Source organism: Eretmochelys imbricata, chromosome 6 (genome assembly GCF_965152235.1).
Source record: "Eretmochelys imbricata isolate rEreImb1 chromosome 6, rEreImb1.hap1, whole genome shotgun sequence".
Lineage (NCBI taxonomy): Eukaryota > Metazoa > Chordata > Testudines > Cheloniidae > Eretmochelys > Eretmochelys imbricata.
The window spans coordinates 120657472-120679255 of NC_135577.1; the positions used below are offsets into that span (position 1 = coordinate 120657472).

The window sequence follows — 21784 nt, forward strand, 5'->3', positions numbered from 1 at the left end:
TCTTTCTGCACTAGCTGTCCCTTCTCTTTTCAGTGCAGGGATGTGTCAGGGTTGGGGAGGGATTATGAGAGAGTGTGGTGAGGGACACTATTCTATACCTAAACCAAGGGCATACATTAGAGCATCCCCATAGCTGAGTTGAGCTTGGCCCTGTGTTGGCCAGTGTTTGCAGGACTGGAATCAAATTAGCTTCCCTGTAAAACATTATATAGGGGCTGCACAAATATAAACAAATGCTCTTATTACTTACCCTGTAGAAACAGCAATTTCAAATTTTTTAGTCTACTAAGTTGTAGCTGGGCCAAGTTACTAATTCCATTGTAGCCCAAATGAAGAACTTCTAAACTTTGCATTATTGGGGGCAGATTTTCACCAAATCCTGCATCCCTAAAACAATTAAGCAAGTAGGAACATGAAGCCAGATAATTTCCAAACATTTTTCCTTGTAAACAGTAATTTAAAAATTTATCTCCAATTAACATCAGTTATAGACACTTTACTAACTCAACCAGGTTCAACAGAAATTATACCTGTCTACTACAGAAAGACTAAAAAGCACTGAAAAATCTAATTTTTGAAGTTTCAATAGCTTTATACAGACTTCTACGCTTACGGAAGGTAGGTCAGGTTTTACAGGATGCAGACCATGGAAATCAAACAAACATGGAAAACCACTCTTCTGCCCACAAAAGGCCTGAATACATACAATGGCAACAGCTGGAAATTGCTGTTTAATTTAGTAAAATATTTATGTAACCTTTGGCTGTATTCTCACAAGAGCCATGTGATGGTGTGGCAAAACCAAACAACAGCATGTAATTTCTGACTATAAAAGCTTCATTTTTGTAACATATGACCATAATGAGGGAGTGTGGTATGATAGATTGAGAAAGGCATTGGCAGGAACTCTTGAGTTCTTATTTCAGCTTTGCCACTGCCTCTTGACCCAATCACAGTGGTAACTGAATGATTCCTGGAGGTCCAGAGCAACCTGAATTCTCATTAAACCACTAAAATTAGTGGTTGCTTAGGTGCAAGTGATCATGACTGGATTACACTGTTGTGTGCAGAGTAAAGCTCAAACCAGTGCTATATATACACATATTACTTTAAAAAAGCCAATTTCACAAATCTAATAATTATAAACCAAATCAGCTGGAAGAGAGAATTTAAGCACTGACCAAGGACAGCAACTGTGCGTGGGTTGCAGAGAAGGCACGGGCACATTAAAGGGACTTTTGGGTTGCTAGACTTAAGAACCTGAGGGGAAAAGGACACTGTCCAACTTACTTGGGGGTGGGTCTTTTGCTCATGGTTTATGTTTATGAACCCTAGTTGTGGTGTTTTCCCAAATTAATGCTGAGTTACTTCCCTCCTTTTATTAAAAGTTTTTGCTACCCTCAGACTCTGTGCTTGCTAGAGGGGAAGTATTGCCTCTCAGAGGCACCCAGGGGATGGTATGCAATTGTCCCAGGTCACTGGTTGGGGGCTCGAGCCGGTTTTGTGTTTGTATTGTTGAAAAGGAACCCCTAGCTACTGAACCTGGCCCTTGTTGCAGCTGGCTCCACCTGGCAGAAGGGTTACATTTGCATAAGTGTCACTGAATTAAAAAGCTAGTTTTCTAGAATATTTCAAAGGCTAGTACTGAATACAAAGCAGTTACAAATTAAAACCTACATAAACGTACATTTATATCTACCCACTATGCAGTACAAACTGGTCAGCAATCTACTGCTACTGATGCACAACTTTCAGTACGAGACAGATCTGGTCAGTACATTTCAATTGAAATGCTTTTGTAAACACTTGTGAGACACTTTTATATTTAAGAATATGCAATATGAAACCATTAATGTTAGTATACTGCAAAATGTTGATATTTGCCATTTTTGCTGCATGCTGAACGGCTTACTCATTTCTGAAAAAAATAGCTGTCCATTCAAAACCAATAAAAATCTTATAATACATTGTCATTTGGCAGCTTTGATCAATAAAACATAACATTAAGGTGCTGAAATGAATAAAAACTGTAGTCAGTCATAGTGCAGTGTTTCTGGAACTGTGCAAAGAATGACACCTCTCTCATTCTGGGTACCATTGTTTCACCTTGCCTACAAGTTTACAACACCACTTGACAGCTCCGCATCATACCTGAACTTAGTGTACATAAAATAAGCTTTCAAATAATACATGATGTGGATGTGTGTGGGGTAGGGTATAATAAACTCTGAAATTCTCCTTTTTGAAGAATTGTCACATGCCTATTTCAGCCAGTGCCCTTTTCTCCCAAAAGAACTAAAAAAAGAACACCACATGCTTTTGTACAGAAGCTTCCCATTCCCTACTAAATCTTACTGTTCCTTAAATTAGTCGTGTCCCCTAGAGAAGGAGAGTTTGGGACAAGAAATAAACACATACATATACTAATTGAACACAAAAAATGAGGGTAGGAAGAGCTGGACACACATTTGAGAAATACACATACACAACCAAATCTTACATTTCTCTGTGCTGCTCTGTCACTAATAATATTTCCTAAAAGCATGGAGGGAACTCTGGGTAGCAGCTTGGCAAGTCTTGTTTGATGGGATTGGACTGAAATTGGCTATAGACACTGTCAAAGTTGTAAAGACCTGACTGAATGAAACCTGACACGTTCCTGAAGTTTCAGTCCTGTTAGAATGCAAAAGTATGAAATGCAAACTGAAAGCTGATTTGAAAAAGTTCTTCAGGACATAAACTGACCTAATGCGTTGGTGCCAAAAGAAAGAAAAAAAATCGGTATGGATTTCTGCTGCAGGGGATGAGAAAAAGAGCTCTTTTAGGAGATGAGATAGGAGAAGCGGTTATTGGCGGATAAAAGACTGCTCTGACTAGACACAATATTAAGAAGGAAGTCTGGATGAATATGCAAAAGCACTGCTTGACTCTACTATACAAATAGTAGCATGAATCAGTCACTAGGGCATGGAGCTCACTGATTCAAATAATTGGTTGTAACTGCTATCAGAATATTTGCATGTCTATAAGTAGCTGAGTTTTCACAGTTTTGGCTCAAAGCGGTGTACAATTACCTCAGTGTCAAGATTACTGTGATTCAATATTATAGCAGGACTTTATATAGCTTTTAAAGATTTCAAGTACCTAATGTCCCTGATAGGCCTGATTAGAGACCTATAAACATGCCACACCTGATCAAACCAGTGACCATGGAGTCAGATAACTTACCTGTGATCAATGTCAAATGCTTGAGAGGAAGGCAAACAAGCCCCATAATATATTGGTCCAGTTATGCAGTGCTGCACAAGGAGAGCGGGAGGAGAGAAGACTGGGATAATTAGTTTGACTTCCATGGGTACAGAAGCTGATGAGAGGCACTCTGTCTGGTGGTTAGAGCAAGCAGCACTTACTTTCTATTCCTGGCTCTGCCAGAGATTCAGCGTGACCTTCACTCAACTTCTTGGTGCTTCAGTTTACCACTCTGAGTCAGTGCACTCTAGGGTGTCTCTGAGCCACAGAGCTAAAGGGTCAGTGGCACAGCTGAAGGAGTAGCCACTGCTGTTGCAGATTGGGAGTAGCACACTTTTCCCTCCTGAAGAGATTGGGGAGAGATGGCGCAACCCTACACTGCCAGTCCCCCTCCCATCCCAATGGGAAGAAGTGAGCCAAAGAGCCTAGGAGAGAGACCAGCTAGATACTCCCAATGATGTCAGCAGTGCCTGAGTTGGGGGCAAAAGGCCACCGGGCTTTCTTGCCAGAAGACAGCTCACGTTAGGTGGGGAGAAGAGAGCATCCCAAACTCATTGTCCTCCAGGGACTGCCTTTTTCAGCAAAAGAATGAAGGAATTACACAAGTTCATTTTAAAATGTGACAGTACCTGCTTACTTTTGAAGGTCCTTGCTGTCCATAGCCACTAGAGGTCACTTTCTGGTACAGCTGCTGTCTGTTTGTTAAGTGATTTTGAGGCTTTTGTCTGGGCAGTACTGATTCAATGTGATTGTAATTCAGACACAATATCTGCATAAAGCAAACCACATGAAATGAAACAGAACACTGCTCTGCTAATATTGTAGCAAAGGTGCCAGTTACAACATACCTCTAGTCTTTCAAATTCAGATAATGAGCTAATAAGAGATTGGCTGCTGAGTCACTGGTATTTAGGGCTTCAAAAATTCTTGATGCAATAGATAGGCTAGTGGTCAATTTATTTCAACACATGGTTAAATAAGTGGTTTTTAGTCTTTTCGGGACTCATTTGTACCGTATGAATACTGCTGACTGAAATAACTTTAGAAAGCTCTATTTAGTAAATTAGTACATAATATAAGTAATGTAATAAAGATTTCCCCTTGCTCTATTATAAAAGAAATCTGTCAGGCAGGAGTAAAGAGATTTAGAACTTTATACAAAGAGAGAAGATACTGTCACTATAAAAATAGGAAAGAAAAGCACAGAATGAGTGAGTAACTCACCTTGACATTAGGCAAGAAGATTAAACCACTGAAAGAGGTGAGATTGTTGTTCTGTAAATTCACATTACAAACATTTCTAAACTGGTCTGCTGGTACAAGATCCACCGTTCTGAATTGGATAAAGAAAATAATTACAGAAAAAGGTATCATGCGACATAGATTCCCAGAGCAGGTCTACTGATGTTAGATTTCTCACCAGAAATTTAACACCTTCCTTTTACAGGAGCATCCTGATAAAACTCTACAATAAATACATTGTGCTGTTTTCTCAGATGTAGTAATACAGAGTTGATATAATTTCTATGTTAAAGGCAAAATCCACTTCACCCACATAAAGTCTGAGTATTTACACTTTAAGTGTGTGAAGTATGAGAGGTGAGGGCTTGAGGAGGTGAAATCTACCCCACTGAAGGTATGCTGCAGACTCCCATGGCAACCTCTCCAGCGTATGGGCTGAAATACTGGCTGAAGCCCCCTCCATGCTGTTTGCATGGGACAGTAGTGTCACAGGATCTGCATTTATATAGACAGTGGTCCCTCCCTCCAGTCCACATCCTCCCGACAGCCTGCTGAAGTGCTGTATAGATTGTGAAAGCATCCCAGCTGGATCACATGCCTAGTCTGGAGATGTCTGTTACGAGGCAGAGTCAACTGAGGAGAAAGCAGAAGAGGGACAGCTCCCAGATCAGAGAACACCATCACTTGAAAGGATTCCCTCACCTGCAGTGTTATAAATAAGCTATTTTCAAGAAATTAGACCCCGTGACATAATATCCCTCTACAGAAGCTGAAAGCTATACCATCAGAGATACACAAGAGGTATTTTAATATTGCCTAAAAACCTTTCATAACAGCCAACATCTTCAGAGATAGAATGTCTGTGGTGGAAGAAACTCAGTCTCACAGCAGCATTTAAACAGTCTGTCCTCATGTCTAAAATAGTCTCTTTCAAACACAAGTGTTGCACTGGTAAGAGTAGAGATTTGTTTATGAATATGGTCATGGGTATGGGCATGACCGTAGTGGAGTCAATGGGAGATTTGACGCTGGCATCAATGGAATCGGGTTATAGCTCTTGGCCACAGCAAGACCAAAGATAAGACATCTTTACAGACTACAAAACGGAGGTAACTTTCATTGACAGATGTACAACTATGCATACCACAGAAATGCTTTCCAAAAAAATATAAATCACAAATCGATCATGGCAAACAGTCACAGCGTACACTCTGCTGAAGAATATGTTGTGCTATAGTAGGGCAGAGTGTGCATGGTATACTAAGCAATTTCACACCATAAATACAAAGCCATAGAATCATAGAACTGGAAGAGACCTGGAGAGGTCATCCAGTCCAGTCCCCTGCAGTCATGGCAGGACTAAGTATTATCTAGACCATCCCTGACAGGTGTTTGCCTAATCTGCTCTTCAAAATCTCAAACGATGGAGATCCCACAACCTCCCTAGGCAGTTTATTTCAGTGCTTAACTACCCTGACAGTTAGGAACTTTTTCCTATGTCCAATCTAAACTGGCCTTGCTGCAAGTTAAGCCCCTTGCTTCTCGTCCCATCCTCAGAGGTTAACAAGAACCATTTTTCTCCCTCCTCCTTGTAACAAACTTTTATATACTTGAAAACTGTTATAACTTCCCCTCTCAGTCTTCTCTTTTCCAGACTAAACAAACACAATTTTTTCAGTCTTCCCTCATAGGTCATGTTTTCTAGACCTTTAATCATTTTTGCTGCTCCGCTCTGGACTTTCTCCAGTTTGTCCACATCTTTCCTGAAATGTGGCACCCAAAACTGGACACAATACTCCAGTTGAGGCCATATCAGCACAGAGAAGAGCAGAAGAATTACTTCTCGTGTCTTCCTTACAGTACCCCTGCTAATACATCCCAGAATGATGTTTCCTTTTTTTGCAATGGTGATACACTGTTGACTTATATTTAGTTTGTGATCCCCAAATCGATTTCTGCAGTACTCCTTCCTAGGCAGTCATTGCCCATTTTGTATGTATGCAACTGATAGTTCCTTCCTAAGTGAAGTACTTTGAATGCATCATTCTTGAATTTCATTCTGTTTACTTCAGACCGTTTCTCCAGATCATTTTGAATTATAATCCTATCTTCCAAAGCACCTGTGACCTCTCCCAGTTTAGTATCATCCACAAACTTTATAAGCGTCCTCTCAATGCCATTACCTAAATCATTGATGAAGACATTGAATAGAACCGGACCCAGAACAGATCCCTGCAGGACCCCACTTGATATGTCCTTCCAGCTTGACTGTGAACCACTCTCTGGGAACGGTTTTCCAATCAGTTATGCACCCACCTTATAGTAGCTTCATCTAGGTTGTATTTCCCTAGTTTGTTTATGAGAAGGTCATGCAAAAAACTAATTGCTCTTGATGATTTAGTGAGGTGTTTTAAGATCTAGGATAGGGTGATATCAGCCAGATCTTTAATCAGGAAATAGTGGCAACCAAAAAGGAGGTTACTTATCTGTGACTGGAGGTTCTTTGAGATGCATGGTCCCTATTTGTATTCCAAATGTAGGTGCACATGCGTGCCATGCACCAGAGCTGGAAGGTTTCCTTAACAGTGTCTGTTGACCCACACATGTGTCATGTGTCCCCTCAAGCTACCAGCTGAGGTTATAGTAGGCCATGAGAGTCGATACCCCTCCAGTGACCCTCATACTGCTGAGTAACGCAGTCCGCAGCAGAGGGGTGGAGGATGGGTTTTGGAATATAAATAGGGACCACACATCTCAAAGAACCTCCAGTTACAGATAAGTAACCCCTCTTCTTCTTCAAATGATAATCCCTATATGTATTCCAAACATGGGTGAGTAGCGAGCAGTGTGGAGGTGGATGTGAGGAAGCAAGAGGAATGCACTCTGTAGTATTGCGTGGCCCAGAGTAGCATCCACAGCTGCCCCTTGGGTAGAGCCCTGTGCAGATCCAAAATTTATATCTGTAGATGTGGATATAAACTGGATATGCGCAGAGCTGCAGGGCTCTACCGGGAACTGAGCAGCGAAAGCAGCAACATGTTGGGCTGCCTCCTGCAGGAGCCACAGCCCCATGTGGGCAGCTCCTCCAGCATGGCTGTACCGCCCCTCCAGCCCCACCCACTTGGGCGGCCACCAGGCTCACCAGCAGCTGTCCCTGGTCACGCTAGTGTGTGCAAGTGGCTCACATGCCCCCGGACAGGACACGGAGACTGCTGTGACCCAATGAAGTTGATTGGGTCGGGACAAGCACAAATTTCTCCTCATTGATACAGACACCTAGAGAGGCCAGGAGAGCGCAAAGAGGAAGGTTGGCCAAGGCAAGTTCTTGCTGGGATACTACAATAAGGAGCCAGTTGTCCAGGTACGGGTACACCAAGAAGCCAAGGTGGTACATTTGTGGCTGCCACAACCGCGAAGACCTTCATGAAGACTTGCGGAGCCATCGTGATGCCAAAAGGGAGGACTTTGAACTGGAAGTGGTGCTGTCCTACCTGGAAATGGAGAAATTTCTGGTGGGCTGGGTGGATGCTGATTTGGAAGGAGGTGTCCTTCATATCGAGCACTGCAAAGCAGGCCCCATGAGGGTGACAGCGGATAACAGATGCCAGTGTCACCATACTGAACTTGGATTTCCTGATAAAGTTGTTTAGCAGCCAAAGATCAAGAATGGATGCCCTCTGCCCTTCTTTGGGATGAGGAAGTACAAAGAGTAGAAAGCCTCTCCCCTCATAGGGAGGTGCCACTCCCTCGATGGTGCCCTTTGCAAGAAGAGCATCTGCCACCTGTTGGAAAAGGTATTGATGGGAAGGGTCCGTTGGAGGCGTCTGGGGAGGAGGGTGGTACTGGGGAAAACAAAAACTCTATGGAGTACCTGTGATGGATAATCTCCAGTACCCAATGGTTCATGGTGATCTTCCCCCAATTGTGGGCAAATGGGACAAGACAGCCCCCAAAGATAACATGGGGCACCACAGGTGGCAACAGGGAGAGTTCAGAGCTCTCAACGGATGCATCAAAACTGTGTAGGTTGTTGGTGGGCAAGGGACAAGAAGGTGGCCATGAGTGACTGTTGCTGGGACTGGTGGCACCTACATGGGGTTTCCTGGTGTCACTGGTAGTAGGCTTGATAGGGCGCACAGGGGCAGGGGTGGAACTGTTGACTGCAATGCAGGGCCAGGGTATAGCTCCCTAGGGATTATAGCATGGCTTGGCAGTCTTTTAATGAGTAAAGAGACTAATTCATCTTGGAATAGAACAACTTGTCCTCATCAGAGGGGAGGTGTTCTATAGTGGTTTGGACCTTGGAGCCTGATGCCACTGGTGGAGGAGCCTGGGTCGAGTGGTACAAGGCTTGGAAGATGGAGAGATGGCTCCCAGTGCAGCCATGGAGTGGGAGTCTGGGGGTGCTGTGGCCCCTAGGGGTACGGTACCACACCATCGCAGCCGAGTCATAAGCTGGAGAATGAGGCAGCCGTGGATGGGAGTCCGAGCTGCACCTGGACATGGGAGAGAAGGGGGCTCCAGCTCAGAAAATTCCTCCAAGTCTGAAGAGTCCAGCAGCAGTGGAGCTAGTGGTACATGGTGCTTAGTCGGTAGGGGCTGGTCCAACAGGAGCAGTTCATCCACCAGAGTGGGGATCCCCCGGGTGAGTGAGAGACCAGAGAGAACCAGGGAGGGTGGGTATGGCAATTCCCACGTCTCTGTGGAGAGAAGCGGCTCCATACAGCTGGAGGTCCAGGGAGTGCCCCTGGAAACGCTGGAAGATCAAGGTGAGGTCCACGGGGCCAGCGGAACCGAAGGTGCGGACTTGGTGGTGGGACAGGCTGTGCTCATGCTGGAGATTGCTCCAGGTGGGCGGGCACTGGGGCAACCAGCGGTACTGCCCGATCCTTCTTGAGCTTAGCTTTAACCTTGATGCGGGGAAGCTTGGGCACTGGCGTGGCAGGTTCTGCATGCAACATCTCACTCGACCTGGTTTGGGGAGGAACGCTATACTTAGAAGCGGTCCTCAACGGGGACTTGCTCCTAAGCCCATGAGAGCGCTTCCTACCCTCATGTCTGGGCTTATCCTTAGCCACTGGTGCTGCTGGATCCGGGGCATGCAAAGTGCTGGGAGGAGTGCTCACCACTGGTGACAGATGCTGCACTGATGGTTCCGGATCTGAGTGGGTGCGCAGTCTCATGGTTTCCTCCATGAGGTATTTTCTGAGGTGGAGCTCTCGCACTTTCTGGGTCCAGGGCATGGAAGACTTGCAAATTGTGCAACAAGCAGTGATATGAGCCTCCCCAAGGCAGTAAAGACAGTGCTGGTGCTCGTCACTCACAGAGAAAGAGTGTAGGCACAAAACACAGCTTTTAAACCCCAGAACACGAGCATAGTCGGGGGGGGGGGGAGAATGTACCCCAAACGGGTTAAACTAATGCTATCTACAACTATCTATATGCAAGAAAACAACAAAGAACTATACACAACAGACTAAGTCACTCTTTTAGCCAGAAGACTAAGAGCGCAAAGGAACAGGAGGTTCTCACTCAAGCAATGTGGCAGCAAGAGGGAACTGGAGAGGTGTTGCCCCGCACAGCCTGTTATAACCTTGGCTGGGAGCACAAGGGGATGTACAACGCACATACGCGTCAACAGACACTGCTAAGAAAACCTGGCTCCGGCATATGGAGCGCATGTGCACCCACGTTTGGGACACATATAGAGGCCCTAACTCAAAGAAGAATCTCATTTACACTTAACATGGCTACCCTTGTTTGGGCTAGATTTGGGATAGAAGGATTCAGAACAGAGTCAGGTTAAGGCAAATATGATGTTTTTGACCAAAATAAGTCTCTTTTCTAGAGTTGTCTGTCCAAAATGTGCATAGGCTGCACAAAACTCTGTTTGAAAAATGGAATAATCTGCTGAGAGATAGGAAAGTCCGAAACTGAAGTCACCTTTTATTCATGTGGATCATTTATCTACTCTGTGGACCAGTCAAGAGGATTTTGCCCATAAACACAGAGACATATGAACTGAATTATCTAAACATAGGCTCTGGTTTCGAAAGCTCATGCTCAAATAAATTGGTTAGTCTCTAAGGTGCCACAAGTACTCCTTTTCTTTTTGCGAATACAGACTAACACGGCTGTTACTCTGAAACCTGGTTTTAATTATATTTTTCTAGCCATGATATTAAATGCTATTTGTAACATTTGAAAATTACTGTACCTGATCGTAGAGGTTGTCCAATTTAATTCATGCATTTTAGTGAAGTCCGAATGTCCTAGTCTTTCTGCAATCATATCACAGGTAAGTCTGCCACCAAATAAATCTTTAGCACTCTCGATGTCTGCTGTCTCCTGTATAATTACATTTAAAATGAATTTTGTTATACGAAAGCAGACTTAGAACTGTAATAATAAGGTAGGCGTGAACATTTTCAGCCCCAAAGGCAGTTTAAAAAAAAAAGTGCCTGAAAATCAGGGCTTAAACTAAAAACGTCTGCATAACCATCACTGTAGCTTTATACCATCTATGTTGCCTGCATTCTTATTGAACAGATTATGGAAATGTTCATATGCTCTAATTAAGTTTAAACTACAGATTTGTTACATGCACTAAAACAATATTAGGTAATTGCTTTAATAAGGGTCAGAAATCATCAGGATGCCCATGCCATCCTGATTTGTAAAAAAGATAGTTTTAACAACAATTACAATAATCTTCTGATATATAGTATAACTTACTACTGCAGTGCCATCTAAGGCTTTGAGAGATGGAAGATGGAATATTACAAACAATCGATAGTTATCTTGTTTCCACACAATTAGATTTCCATACATGTCCAGCATGACCAGATTATTTAAACCCTAAGAAATAAAACACATAGATCAAGGTTTAATAGTATAATTTTTAAATGTTTGTAAGGAATGAAACCTAGGCTACTCCCTTTATATCTTTAACCATTCTCTTCATCTTATGACTGCATGTGTCAAATCTGAAGCATCGTTTAATAAAACCCAGGGCTTAATTTTCATTTACACTAAAGTGCCTTTACATAACTCTGGCAGTGTAAAGGAGCCCTAAAGTGGGCATAAATTACACTTACACTCACTTTAAAGTCTTTTTACTCTACCAGAGTGCTGTAAGTGAGAGTCAGGCCCCCGGTCTCCAATCAAGACAATAATGCTTGTATATATGCCAGCAGCTCCAGGTGAAAGGAACTGGGGTTGCTGCATGTGTGCATGCTTGTGCTCTTGACTTTATTTCCAGTGCAATTCTTCTAATTGCAGAGTTAGGCTAGACACAATAGATATGCATAGAGTGTGGCTCTACCTGGAAAACTTTGGGTCCAATCCTGTTAGTTACTCAGCACCTCCTTCAAAGTACTGAGCACACTCAATTCCAAAAGAAACTTCAGACTAAGGCTCTTACAAAGGACAATTACTCTGGGCCCAATTTTTAAACGTGGACATCTAAATTGCATATGCAAATACAAGAGTCAGGCACAATTTAGAGATAAGGTGGGTGAGATATTGGACCAACGTCTGTTGGTGACAGAGACAAGCTTTCGAGCTACAGAGAGCTCTTCTTCAGGTCCTGAAGAAAAACCTGAAGAAGAGCTCTGTGTCTCTTTCTCACCAACAGAAGTTGGTCTAATAAAAGATATTACCTCACCCACTTTGTCTCCCTAATATCCTGGGACCAACCTGGCTACAACACCACTGCAGGTACCATTTAGGCAGCCATTAAAAAAAATATGGCTTCCCATATTTAAAAATGGGAAAGATACATTTGTACTGACATAACAAGCAAGTTGTGAATTTACTTTTACCCACAAATCCTAAAGCAATCAAGGCCACATTTACCTTTAAATGATATATCTCTTGGTAGGTAGAAACATAGTTATTGCTGATGTATAGTTCTATTAGTGCATAGGCTTTCTGCAAACCAATCAATGAAGTAATTCTGTTGCTCTCAAGAGAGAGGTAGTGAAGATGAGACAAGTTTTCAAAAACGCGTCTTTCCAGGGTGGTGAGATGATTATTATTTATACTAAGTCGTGTTAGTTTCGTGAGTTTTGAAATTCCTGGAAAAATAAATAAGATGTTCTTAAAGCATATAGAGTGAGAAGCAAAAGAAGTGGTTAACTTAGATGGTAAAACAAGCTACACATGAGAGATGGCCTGCACACTCAGACTGTGATGCAGGCAGGATCAGGGGCGATCATTCGTGGCCTGCCCTTCTGTGATCGCTAGAACATTTTCCAGAAAGAGGCTACTCACAGTCCACTTCACCCCTCTGATTCTTCCTCCAGGAGTAGCAAAGAGCATGGTGAGGGGGACTAACTGTCCATTCATCTCTCATGCAGCAGGTTCTTTTTCTTGCTCCCTCTTCCTTCATATGCTACAGATGGGCTTTCTTTCACTATACAGAAGACTATGGCCTAGCTTTTTAAAGGTATTAAGCTCTGACCTCAGCACTGCAACGCCTAACTGATTTAGGAGCCTAAATCTCATGTTCAAAAGGGATTTAGGCACTTTGGAGCCAAAATGTCATTGACCATCAATGGTATTTAGATTTCTAAGTGCCTATATACTTTAAGAAAATGGCACTTAGGCTCCTAACTCCATTAGGCACTGCAACACTGATCACAAAAACACCTAAATACCTTTAAAAATCTGGGTCTAGGAACCTAATTTTAAAATCAACTGACAATAACAGTATCTATGTGGGGACATGAGGAAATGTAGCAACTACCCAATAGGTTTTGGAATAGTCACATAGCGTGCATAAGGTAAATCTGTTCTTTTAAAAAGTGAATTTTTGACCTTTTGGAATCATTAGTTTACGAACTTCTTATTTTTGAAATTATTGAGCCAACATATAACTGTCATAAGAAAATTTATGGTTCACTGCAGGAATGTTACATGTTCAGTAAGTCTACATACTAAAAACCATGCACTCCTATCAGTTCTGAAAAATTCCTATTAACGTAAATAAATTTGTTTTGCTTTTCTGAAACAATTGATCTGCTTTGTCTCTTCTCTTCATTTCTGCTAAAGTCTCACCACAAAGATAAAGAGAAGGCAATTATATATATTTTTAATATGAAAGCTTTTAAATTGTATGCTACTGATAAAGTTAATAGTAAAAAGTCACCGTCTGAAACACTGGACTATATGGGAACATTTCTGTTGTGTCTAACTTAATGTCTTGATTTTCATTAACTTCCTAAATACAGTACCTTCTAGATTTGAGATGCAGTTTCCATCTAAAGTGAGCTCTTCAAGATTAAGGCAAGATTCCAGTCCTTCTATTTTAGTGAGATTATTGTTGCTAAATGAGGCCCATCTTAAATTCTCCAATTTTTCCAAGTTGGCAATTTTGGAGAGATGTTGTCCATCCAGATCTAAGACCGTGATCTGTGAGAAAACTCAACTTTAGTATTGAAAGATTTAAGTCAATTAATTCCAACATAGATACTAAAAGGACAATACAACAAATTATACACCGAGGACCATATATTGCCTTCACATTCTTCATAGATATTTTCCAGTAATATCAACAGGCATTTCTCTTTGGATACTGGACATCACAGAGCCCTCATTTTGCAATTCAGGACTTCATTTTTAAAACCCTCAAGAAACCCCAAACCCTCAGCATCTTGCACCAGAACAAGCAATGATTCCACAATATAAACTAACCAACTTCCAAATGCACCTGTGCAGTTACAGCTAAAAAACAGGCACACATTTTTTCTAGTGTACATCAGACCTCAGTATTAAGATTAATTTAACCTCATCTACCAATGTTACATATGATTATATTATTGATTCGCCTGCTTACACATTTTCATTCTATGATCTAGGGATGAAATCATGGCCTGAATTGAAGTCAATGGCGAAACATATAATGACTTCAGTGGGATCAGGATTTCATCCTGTATCTAGTAACTTTCTAGCTCAGTGTTGTGGCAGAGTTTGAGTGCTTGCTAAGGAAGGATTTATCCCTTACAATTTTGATTCACAGATAAGCATTCCTTTTGCTTTAATGTATGTAACATCCCAATTCATTCTATTTTTCTCCTTTGCAAAATTCTTGGGCAGGAATAAATTAAATTAGATTCCAAAACACATTTTTATCCTTCGGTGTCATCACAGAACCTTCTTTCACAGACACTGGCTGTAAACACTCACTTCACAACACACTCTACAGAAAGAGAGCAACCAATCCATGATTCCACCCTTTCTCAGAAAACAACCAATAAGGCCAAGGCTGGCATTAGTGGGTGGCAAGCAGTGCAACTGCCCAGGGTCCGACACCACTGGAGGCCCCGCAAAGCTAAGTTACAGGCCCCAACCCCAGGCAGCAGGGCTTGTGAAGGGAGCCCCAACTTCACCCTCTGATTCACCTCACCAGGTCACCCAGCCTATGGGTCAGTGTCAACTGCTGGCTGTACTCCCAGAGACCATCACAAACTCCTTCCGCGGGGGCCTACTTCTTAGTTTCTGCCCTGGGCCCCAGCGAGTCTAACGCCAGCCCTGAGTAAGGCTGCAGTTTTCTTCATCAGGCTAACCAATCATGCAATGATGAAAAAATGGCCACATAGCTTAATTTAGCAAGTTAAGTCTCTGGCGGCCCAGGATATTCAGCACTGTCTCCTACCTATGCCAAACAACCTTTACAGAATTCAAAGCTGTTTCTTATACAGGCTATGCTGACAGCCAAAGGACAACTTATGTTCTCTCTTCTGTCTGTGGTGATATTCCTTTTGGATAGGATTTTCTCTTTCTACAACAACATACTATATCCCTGTATGAACCCTATTTCATTTTGATGTCACAAAGCGTAACGTTGACACCATATGCTGAAATGTTGGTTCTTTTGGCAATGTCTGTAAACGTGTATTTCTTAATGCACACAGAATAAAACACTATGCTCATCAGTAGAAATGTGTTTTCCTCAAGCTATTCTATACTCTACACAACAAATTGAACTGACAGAGGAGCTTTTAACCTTTTATTCTTGGCAGATTAACATGATTTCAGAGGAGAGGTCAGGACATGGATTATGACAGGCTACGATGAACTTGGATCTTCCTATGTAGTGTTCTATGGCTTTTTGTTATGTAGTGGAGTTGTAATTGTAAATTGTCATGCCAGACAAGAGGCAATGTGTGTAGGCCTGAAATTAGACCTACCACCATTCTTCATGTAATATGGGCTCAGCAGTGAAAATTCAGTGCGCGAACATTGAATATTAAAGTTTCAATATCCTGCCAGCTCACAAGAAAAGAGCTAGTACGTACAGAAGAGAAGACTGTGATCCAATATGGAAACTCTTATGTTTTTATATTCTACTTCAGTTGGTACATTACATTTTTAAGTGCTCAAAAATATATATTTTTAATTAACATGCATCAACTCATAACAAATAACAAAATAAACATGTGACAGAGATAAATCTAACACCTAATGAACTATATTTAATAGAGACAGCCTTACCCTAGGATACCAGCTGCTATTGAAATGTGTTTGTGAATCCACCTTGTTCTTGCTAATTTGAGTCAGAATTTTGGCAAAAGGATGTACACTCAGAACGCGTGGTCTAGCTTCATCAGTCCTAGAATGTTCTAATAGAGATGCCTGACAAAATGAAAATACTTAATAAACAGATAATATAACGGTATAAATAATGTACATTTTCCACAGTGTAACATGAATAGGTCTTTATGGCTTACAGTCTCCCAATTATAAGGAGATTATCGTATATTAGTAGATCTAATATGTCTGTAGAACTAATAGGTCTAGTAGATCTGAAACATGGTAATAGATCTCATCCATTTCTAATGTTTATTATTCTACTAAAAAAATGATCGGGGCAAATCTTGAGGTCCTTACTCTGTTTTTGATCAGTTCTTACCACAGTAAAGTCCAATTCTAGTCATGGGGGATTGCCAGAGAATGGACAGAGTAAAACCTGAATAAAGAATACAATTTGGGCTAAGATATGTAGAGATTAGTGTCAAATAATTTAGCCCTTTTTTTGCTTGCCACTGTCTGGAATACCTTCTCAGGGCTTGCATACTGTGGCGAGTTAGTGTGTAGCAAGCTAGGGTGTGAATCTACAGTGCAACATCTTGCACACACTAATGCTAAGTCGAATTCCAGGACTTTTACCGTGTTGTAGCAGTGTCCACACAGTGAGTGGCAAGCTGGTGCACAGTAGATCACACTCGGCTTGCTGCACACTAACTTGCCACGTACACAAGCTCTCAGAAGCCTAGACAGTTTTTCTGCTACTTGATTTATCCTTTTTTTTATTTGGCAAACATATTTAATTTCCCGTGTTTTGAATAGAGCTGAAATTAAACAGTCATTTTTAACAACTTTAAAGTGATCTAAAATCGAACATTATGAAATACCCTTCATTGTGAACCAGCATCATTACCAATATCAGTAAAGCTCTGAGTAAGAACAATGTTTGTGAAATAACTGCTGCTTCCCAGCCAGCTGCTCAGAGCACAAAATACGGCATTTTCAGAGGGCATACGAAACTAGGTGATTTTAAAAATATGATTAAATACAAATTTTAAAATAGAAGTCAGATTGTATGATTGTGCCTATAACTTCTTGTTTCCAATCTTGCATTTGCTACAAGTTACAGCAAAATGGAATATCCTACCTGAGAAATCTTTGATCCAGCAATAAAACACAAAGCAGCTGCAGCCTCTTCTTCAGTAATCTGGACTCCATCTAAATGAGTAAGAGCCTTTAATCGGCCAATGACACTCAAACGCAATGAGGCTGGCTTGGAGAAAAAAAGCGAAGTGGTGTAATTGAGTTTTTTTAAATTGTCTATATGGTTACATACAAAAAAAGGACATATGATTGCTTTCAATCCAGTCTCCTCTCATGTTATGTACGCTAAGGGCTAGATTGTGGTCCATCCTGTGTGCTCACACAAGAAAGTAAAAAAGGCGATAGAAGATGCACCCCTTGCTCCCATGTCCCAGCTATGCCTACCATTGACAGCAGTGTGCATGAGAAAGCAGCCTCCACAAGGTTGCTATGCTATGTCCTCCCTGCTCATCTGGATTGGGAATGGGTGAAAAGGGGTGGAGAAGGGGCTGAATCTTGCCACACGTGTAGAAAACTATAAGGAATAACATATTTGGGCTAGGTTTGGTTACACTGATCTAATGTGACACTGATGTTGTCATAAATATAAAGGGAAGGATAAACACCTTTAAAATCCCTCCTGGCCAGAGGAAAAACCCTTTCACCTGTAAAGGGTTAAGAAGCTAGGATAACCTCGCTGGCACCTGACCAAAATGACCAATGAGGAGACAAGATACTTTCAAAAGCTGGAAGGAGGGAGAAACAAAGGCTCTCTCGGTCTGTGTGTTGTTTTTGCCAGGAACAGAAAAGGAATGGAGTCTTAGAACTTAGTAAGTAATCTAGCTAGATATGCGTTAGATTCTGTTTTGTTTAAATGGCTGAGAAAATAAGCTGTGCTGAATGGAATGGATATTCCTGTTTTTGTGTCTTTTTGTAACTTATGGTTTTGCCTAGAGGGATTCTCTATGTTTTAAATCTGATTACCCTGTAAGGTATTTACCATCCTGATTTTACAGAGGTGATTCTTTTATTTTTTCTTCAATTAAAATTCTTCTTTTAAGAACCTGATTGCTTTTTCATTGTTCTTAAGATCCAAGGGTTTGGGTCTGTGTTCACCTATCCAAACTGGTGAGGATTTTTATCAAACCTTCTCCTGGAAAGGGGGTGTAGGGTTTGGGAGGATTTTGGGGGGAAAAGACGTTTCCAAACGGGCTCTTTCCCTGTTATATATTTGTTAGACGCTTGCTGGTGGCAGCAATAAAGTCCAAGGGCAAAAGGTAAAATAGTTTGTACCTTGGGGAAGTTTTAACCTAAGCCGGTAAAAATAAGCTTAGGGGGTTTTCATGCAGGTCCCCACATCTGTACCCTAGAGTTCAGAGTGGGGAAACAACCTTGACAGATGTCAATAAATTACTCTGGATTTATATGTGTGTATAAAATAAAAAATCTAGCCCTGAAGGATTGCAGTTATACACAGCTATGTAAGACATTAAGTGCGGTACATAACAAAGTTGTTAGCACCTGCCTTATAAGCCAGAAGTTTGCAAATACTACAGTGTTATTAAATGCAAGGAATCTGATGACCTCAGAGGAGGTGAAAGAGAAGCTCAAGGGGATTTGGACATGTCAACCTAAACTCAAGGTGGAACAACAGCCCTAACTCTTATACAGAAACATTTTAAAATTCCCATTAAATTAAATATAGAGCAAGAAAAACACAGACTGGATAATCATACTTGTAAGGAAAGTGAATAATAACATCCTTATTTCTAGCTGGAAAATATACTTACTGAAACTACCAAAATAATAATGATCAATTTCATCTTTATAAACTAGATGGGACTATGCACCTGTGCATGGGAGAAAGGAGGAGTACGCACACCTCTTAACTAGGATACATAGCTCTCGGATTCAAGTATTCAGGAGAAGAGGACTACAGAGGTACTCGGGGAATGGATGGAGGGGGTGTGAAATGGACTGAGTCTTGGATTGCTCCCCAATGCCACAGCCAGCACAGCTAGGCTGCTGCTCTGGGGGATGTGTGTGTCACCAGGTAGAAGGCTGGCACTGTATATTTCCCTTGAAAGTGAGGGAAACTGTCTCTGCCCTGTCCCCTTTCACTGGCCAGCACAGCTGAATCAGTGCAGTGGGGGCAAAGGGTGGCTTTTTACAGCTGGCATAGATCATCAGTAAAGTTACCACCTACTCGAAGCAAGGAGGAGAGGAATTATGCCTCAGAGTAGCATCACTGAGTCACAATGCTTCTAGGAGTCACTCCTGCAGATTATGCACAACCCCTTGCTCAGGACTGTTTACGAAGTCAAAGGGTCTGACAGTGTAAATCGTCCTTAAAGTGGGCACTAATTACATATACATCCACTTTGAGGCCCCTTACACAGCCAGAGTGGTGTAAAGGGGCCTCAATGCAAATGAAAACCAGGCCCAAAATTTAGCACTATACAGTCTAATTGTTGTTTTGGTTAGAAGGTTTTCTGAGAATTTTAAGCACTGACACATACCTTATGCCATGGGTTATGTCTGATATCAAGACTGAGTACGTTTGAAGTGTGTTTATGTAAGACATTTATTTCCTCTCCAGTCTTTTTCAGTTGATTCCAGCTCAAGTCTAAATACTTCAATCTGCTTAAGCCTCTAATACCCTCCAGCGTGATCACATGGTTGTGGCTTGCATCAAAATACTCCAGATTGGGCTGCAAGACAATACCGATTTGAGAATAATTGCACAGAAAAAAATAAAGCAAGGAAATATTTGGTAATAAACTCAGTTTTAATAGTCCGTCTCACAGAAGACACTGTCATCCAGATTCAATGCCCAAAGTGCCCCTTGCCCAGCAGCAGAAAGTCTGTTTGGAGAGCAGTCTGGTTAAGCAACTGAACCTTGGAATGTATATCTGAATCCAGCCCACCCTCTGATATTTCCTGATCCACCAGTAGAATACAGTACAGTTTTAGTTTTCTTTTTCAGGGTGGAATTCATCCCTAGTGTGCTCAGCCATGGAAGGCCCTGTGCACTACTTTAGCCAGGGTGAGTGAGACAATCACACCATTTGAGAGTGGCGGGATCTAGAGAGTCCTTGGAAGGTGGGGGAACGGGTCTATATCTTGTACACCGCATGGAGGGTGACTCCGTACTGGTCCCAAACTATGCAAAAGAGAGGGTTGCAGGCAGGTTGTGATTTTAGTCACATGATCTGAAAATCACACAGATCCAGTGGCCCAGAAATCCTGGGAAGGGGATACTTAACAGCTACACTAGAATGGTAGCCCTGGAGGAACAGCACTGTAGGGCCTGGAGATGAAAGTCATCCTTCCTACCCCACAGTCAGAGCCCCACTCCAAGTCAGTTGGGTGTTATTAATTGTTGTGTTACTTATTATTTATTTGTATTAGGATAGTGCCTAGAGACTCCAACCAAGATCAGGGCCCATTGTGCTAGGCATTGTAGACACACACAATAAGGAACGGTCTCCAACCTGAAGCATTTACAATCTAAGTAGACAAGAGAGACAAAGGCTGGGAGACAGGAAGTAGAGAGAGGAGTAACACCACCACCACCACCACCACCTACCTCTTACGTAACACTTTCCATCTGCAGAACTCAAAGCGCTCTACAAAGGAGGTAGGTATCATTATTCCATGGCATGGATTGGGGAACTGAGGCAAGGGAGGTGAAATGACTTGCCTAACACCACTAAGCAGGCCAACTGCAGAGCCAGAAATAGAACCCAGGTCACCCAAGTCCCAATCCAGTGCTCTACCTGCTAGTCCACATTACCTACTACAAAGCAAAAGTAGGAACAAAGGCTCTGTTTAGAGGCAGTGAACTTCACCCATTAGGAATAAATCAGGCTTGCTGCCATGCAATAGATATTAATATATTTAAGTTGTACACACAAAGGATTTTTTTCAATTAAAATATTCCTTTAGTTTAATTTCCTTTACAAAATATAGAGCAACATTTCTTACCATGTGGTAAACATCATCTAAACTAGTAAATTCATTGAAGCTGACAATAAGTTTTCGAAGCCCTGTCAGTTTAGAGATGTCCCGCAGTTTGCTCAGGCTGTTCCCATGCAAATTCAGAACCTAGGTAAAACATTAATGAGATTACAACTGTACCATATATATACACAACCAAATTCTGTGCTACTCCATCACCGTTTTTCCACATTACAGAGCTTCAACTGCTAGCGTGTAAGAGTAAATGTAACTCTATTCTCTAGATTATAAAAAGGGCTAAGAAAAGTTACTTGTAAGTGATATGAAGTTTGTGAAGATCAGTTGCAGGGACCCTGGGACAAAGTATTGCTTTTATTTTCTATTTTGAAGGATATTTGTTCTTCACCTCTACCTTCTCCCTGAAGTAACAGAGGGATGGGAAGATGGAGATTCAGTTGAAAAATGGTTTTTACTGGTCCACTGAAAGAGGTCATGGTAGGGGCAAGAAGGGAGGACAGTTTCCAATCCTTCCCCACTAGGAGAGATCTTGTTGCTTGGGGAGACTGGTTGGAAGACTGCCAGTTGGGAATTCCTCCATGCCCGGAGTACAGTTTGGGGAGAGTGGCACCCAGAAGAGGGGAGGAACCAGCCATCTGAAGCCAAACTCAGGAAAGGGAGTTATGGGTGAGTGCAAGGGGGAGTGGAGAACTGCTACTGCATC

General features: G+C 41.9%; 1 protein-coding gene across 1 annotated transcript in view; it reads right to left on the minus strand.

Annotated features, from left to right (window-relative positions):
* LRRC9 (leucine rich repeat containing 9) overlaps positions 1 to 21784 on the minus strand; it is an 81808-nt gene that overhangs the window by 22159 nt on the left and 37865 nt on the right. Inside the window, exons 18-28 of the mRNA XM_077820586.1 lie at positions 21091 to 21210; positions 19623 to 19814; positions 17168 to 17293; positions 15988 to 16128; positions 13728 to 13905; positions 12349 to 12569; positions 11227 to 11349; positions 10709 to 10839; positions 4474 to 4582; positions 3879 to 4018; positions 251 to 387 (exon numbers count right to left, since the gene is read on the minus strand). Coding sequence (XP_077676712.1) covers positions 251 to 387; positions 3879 to 4018; positions 4474 to 4582; positions 10709 to 10839; positions 11227 to 11349; positions 12349 to 12569; positions 13728 to 13905; positions 15988 to 16128; positions 17168 to 17293; positions 19623 to 19814; positions 21091 to 21210 — 1618 coding nt within the window. The remainder of the gene's footprint in view (positions 1 to 250; positions 388 to 3878; positions 4019 to 4473; positions 4583 to 10708; positions 10840 to 11226; positions 11350 to 12348; positions 12570 to 13727; positions 13906 to 15987; positions 16129 to 17167; positions 17294 to 19622; positions 19815 to 21090; positions 21211 to 21784) is intronic.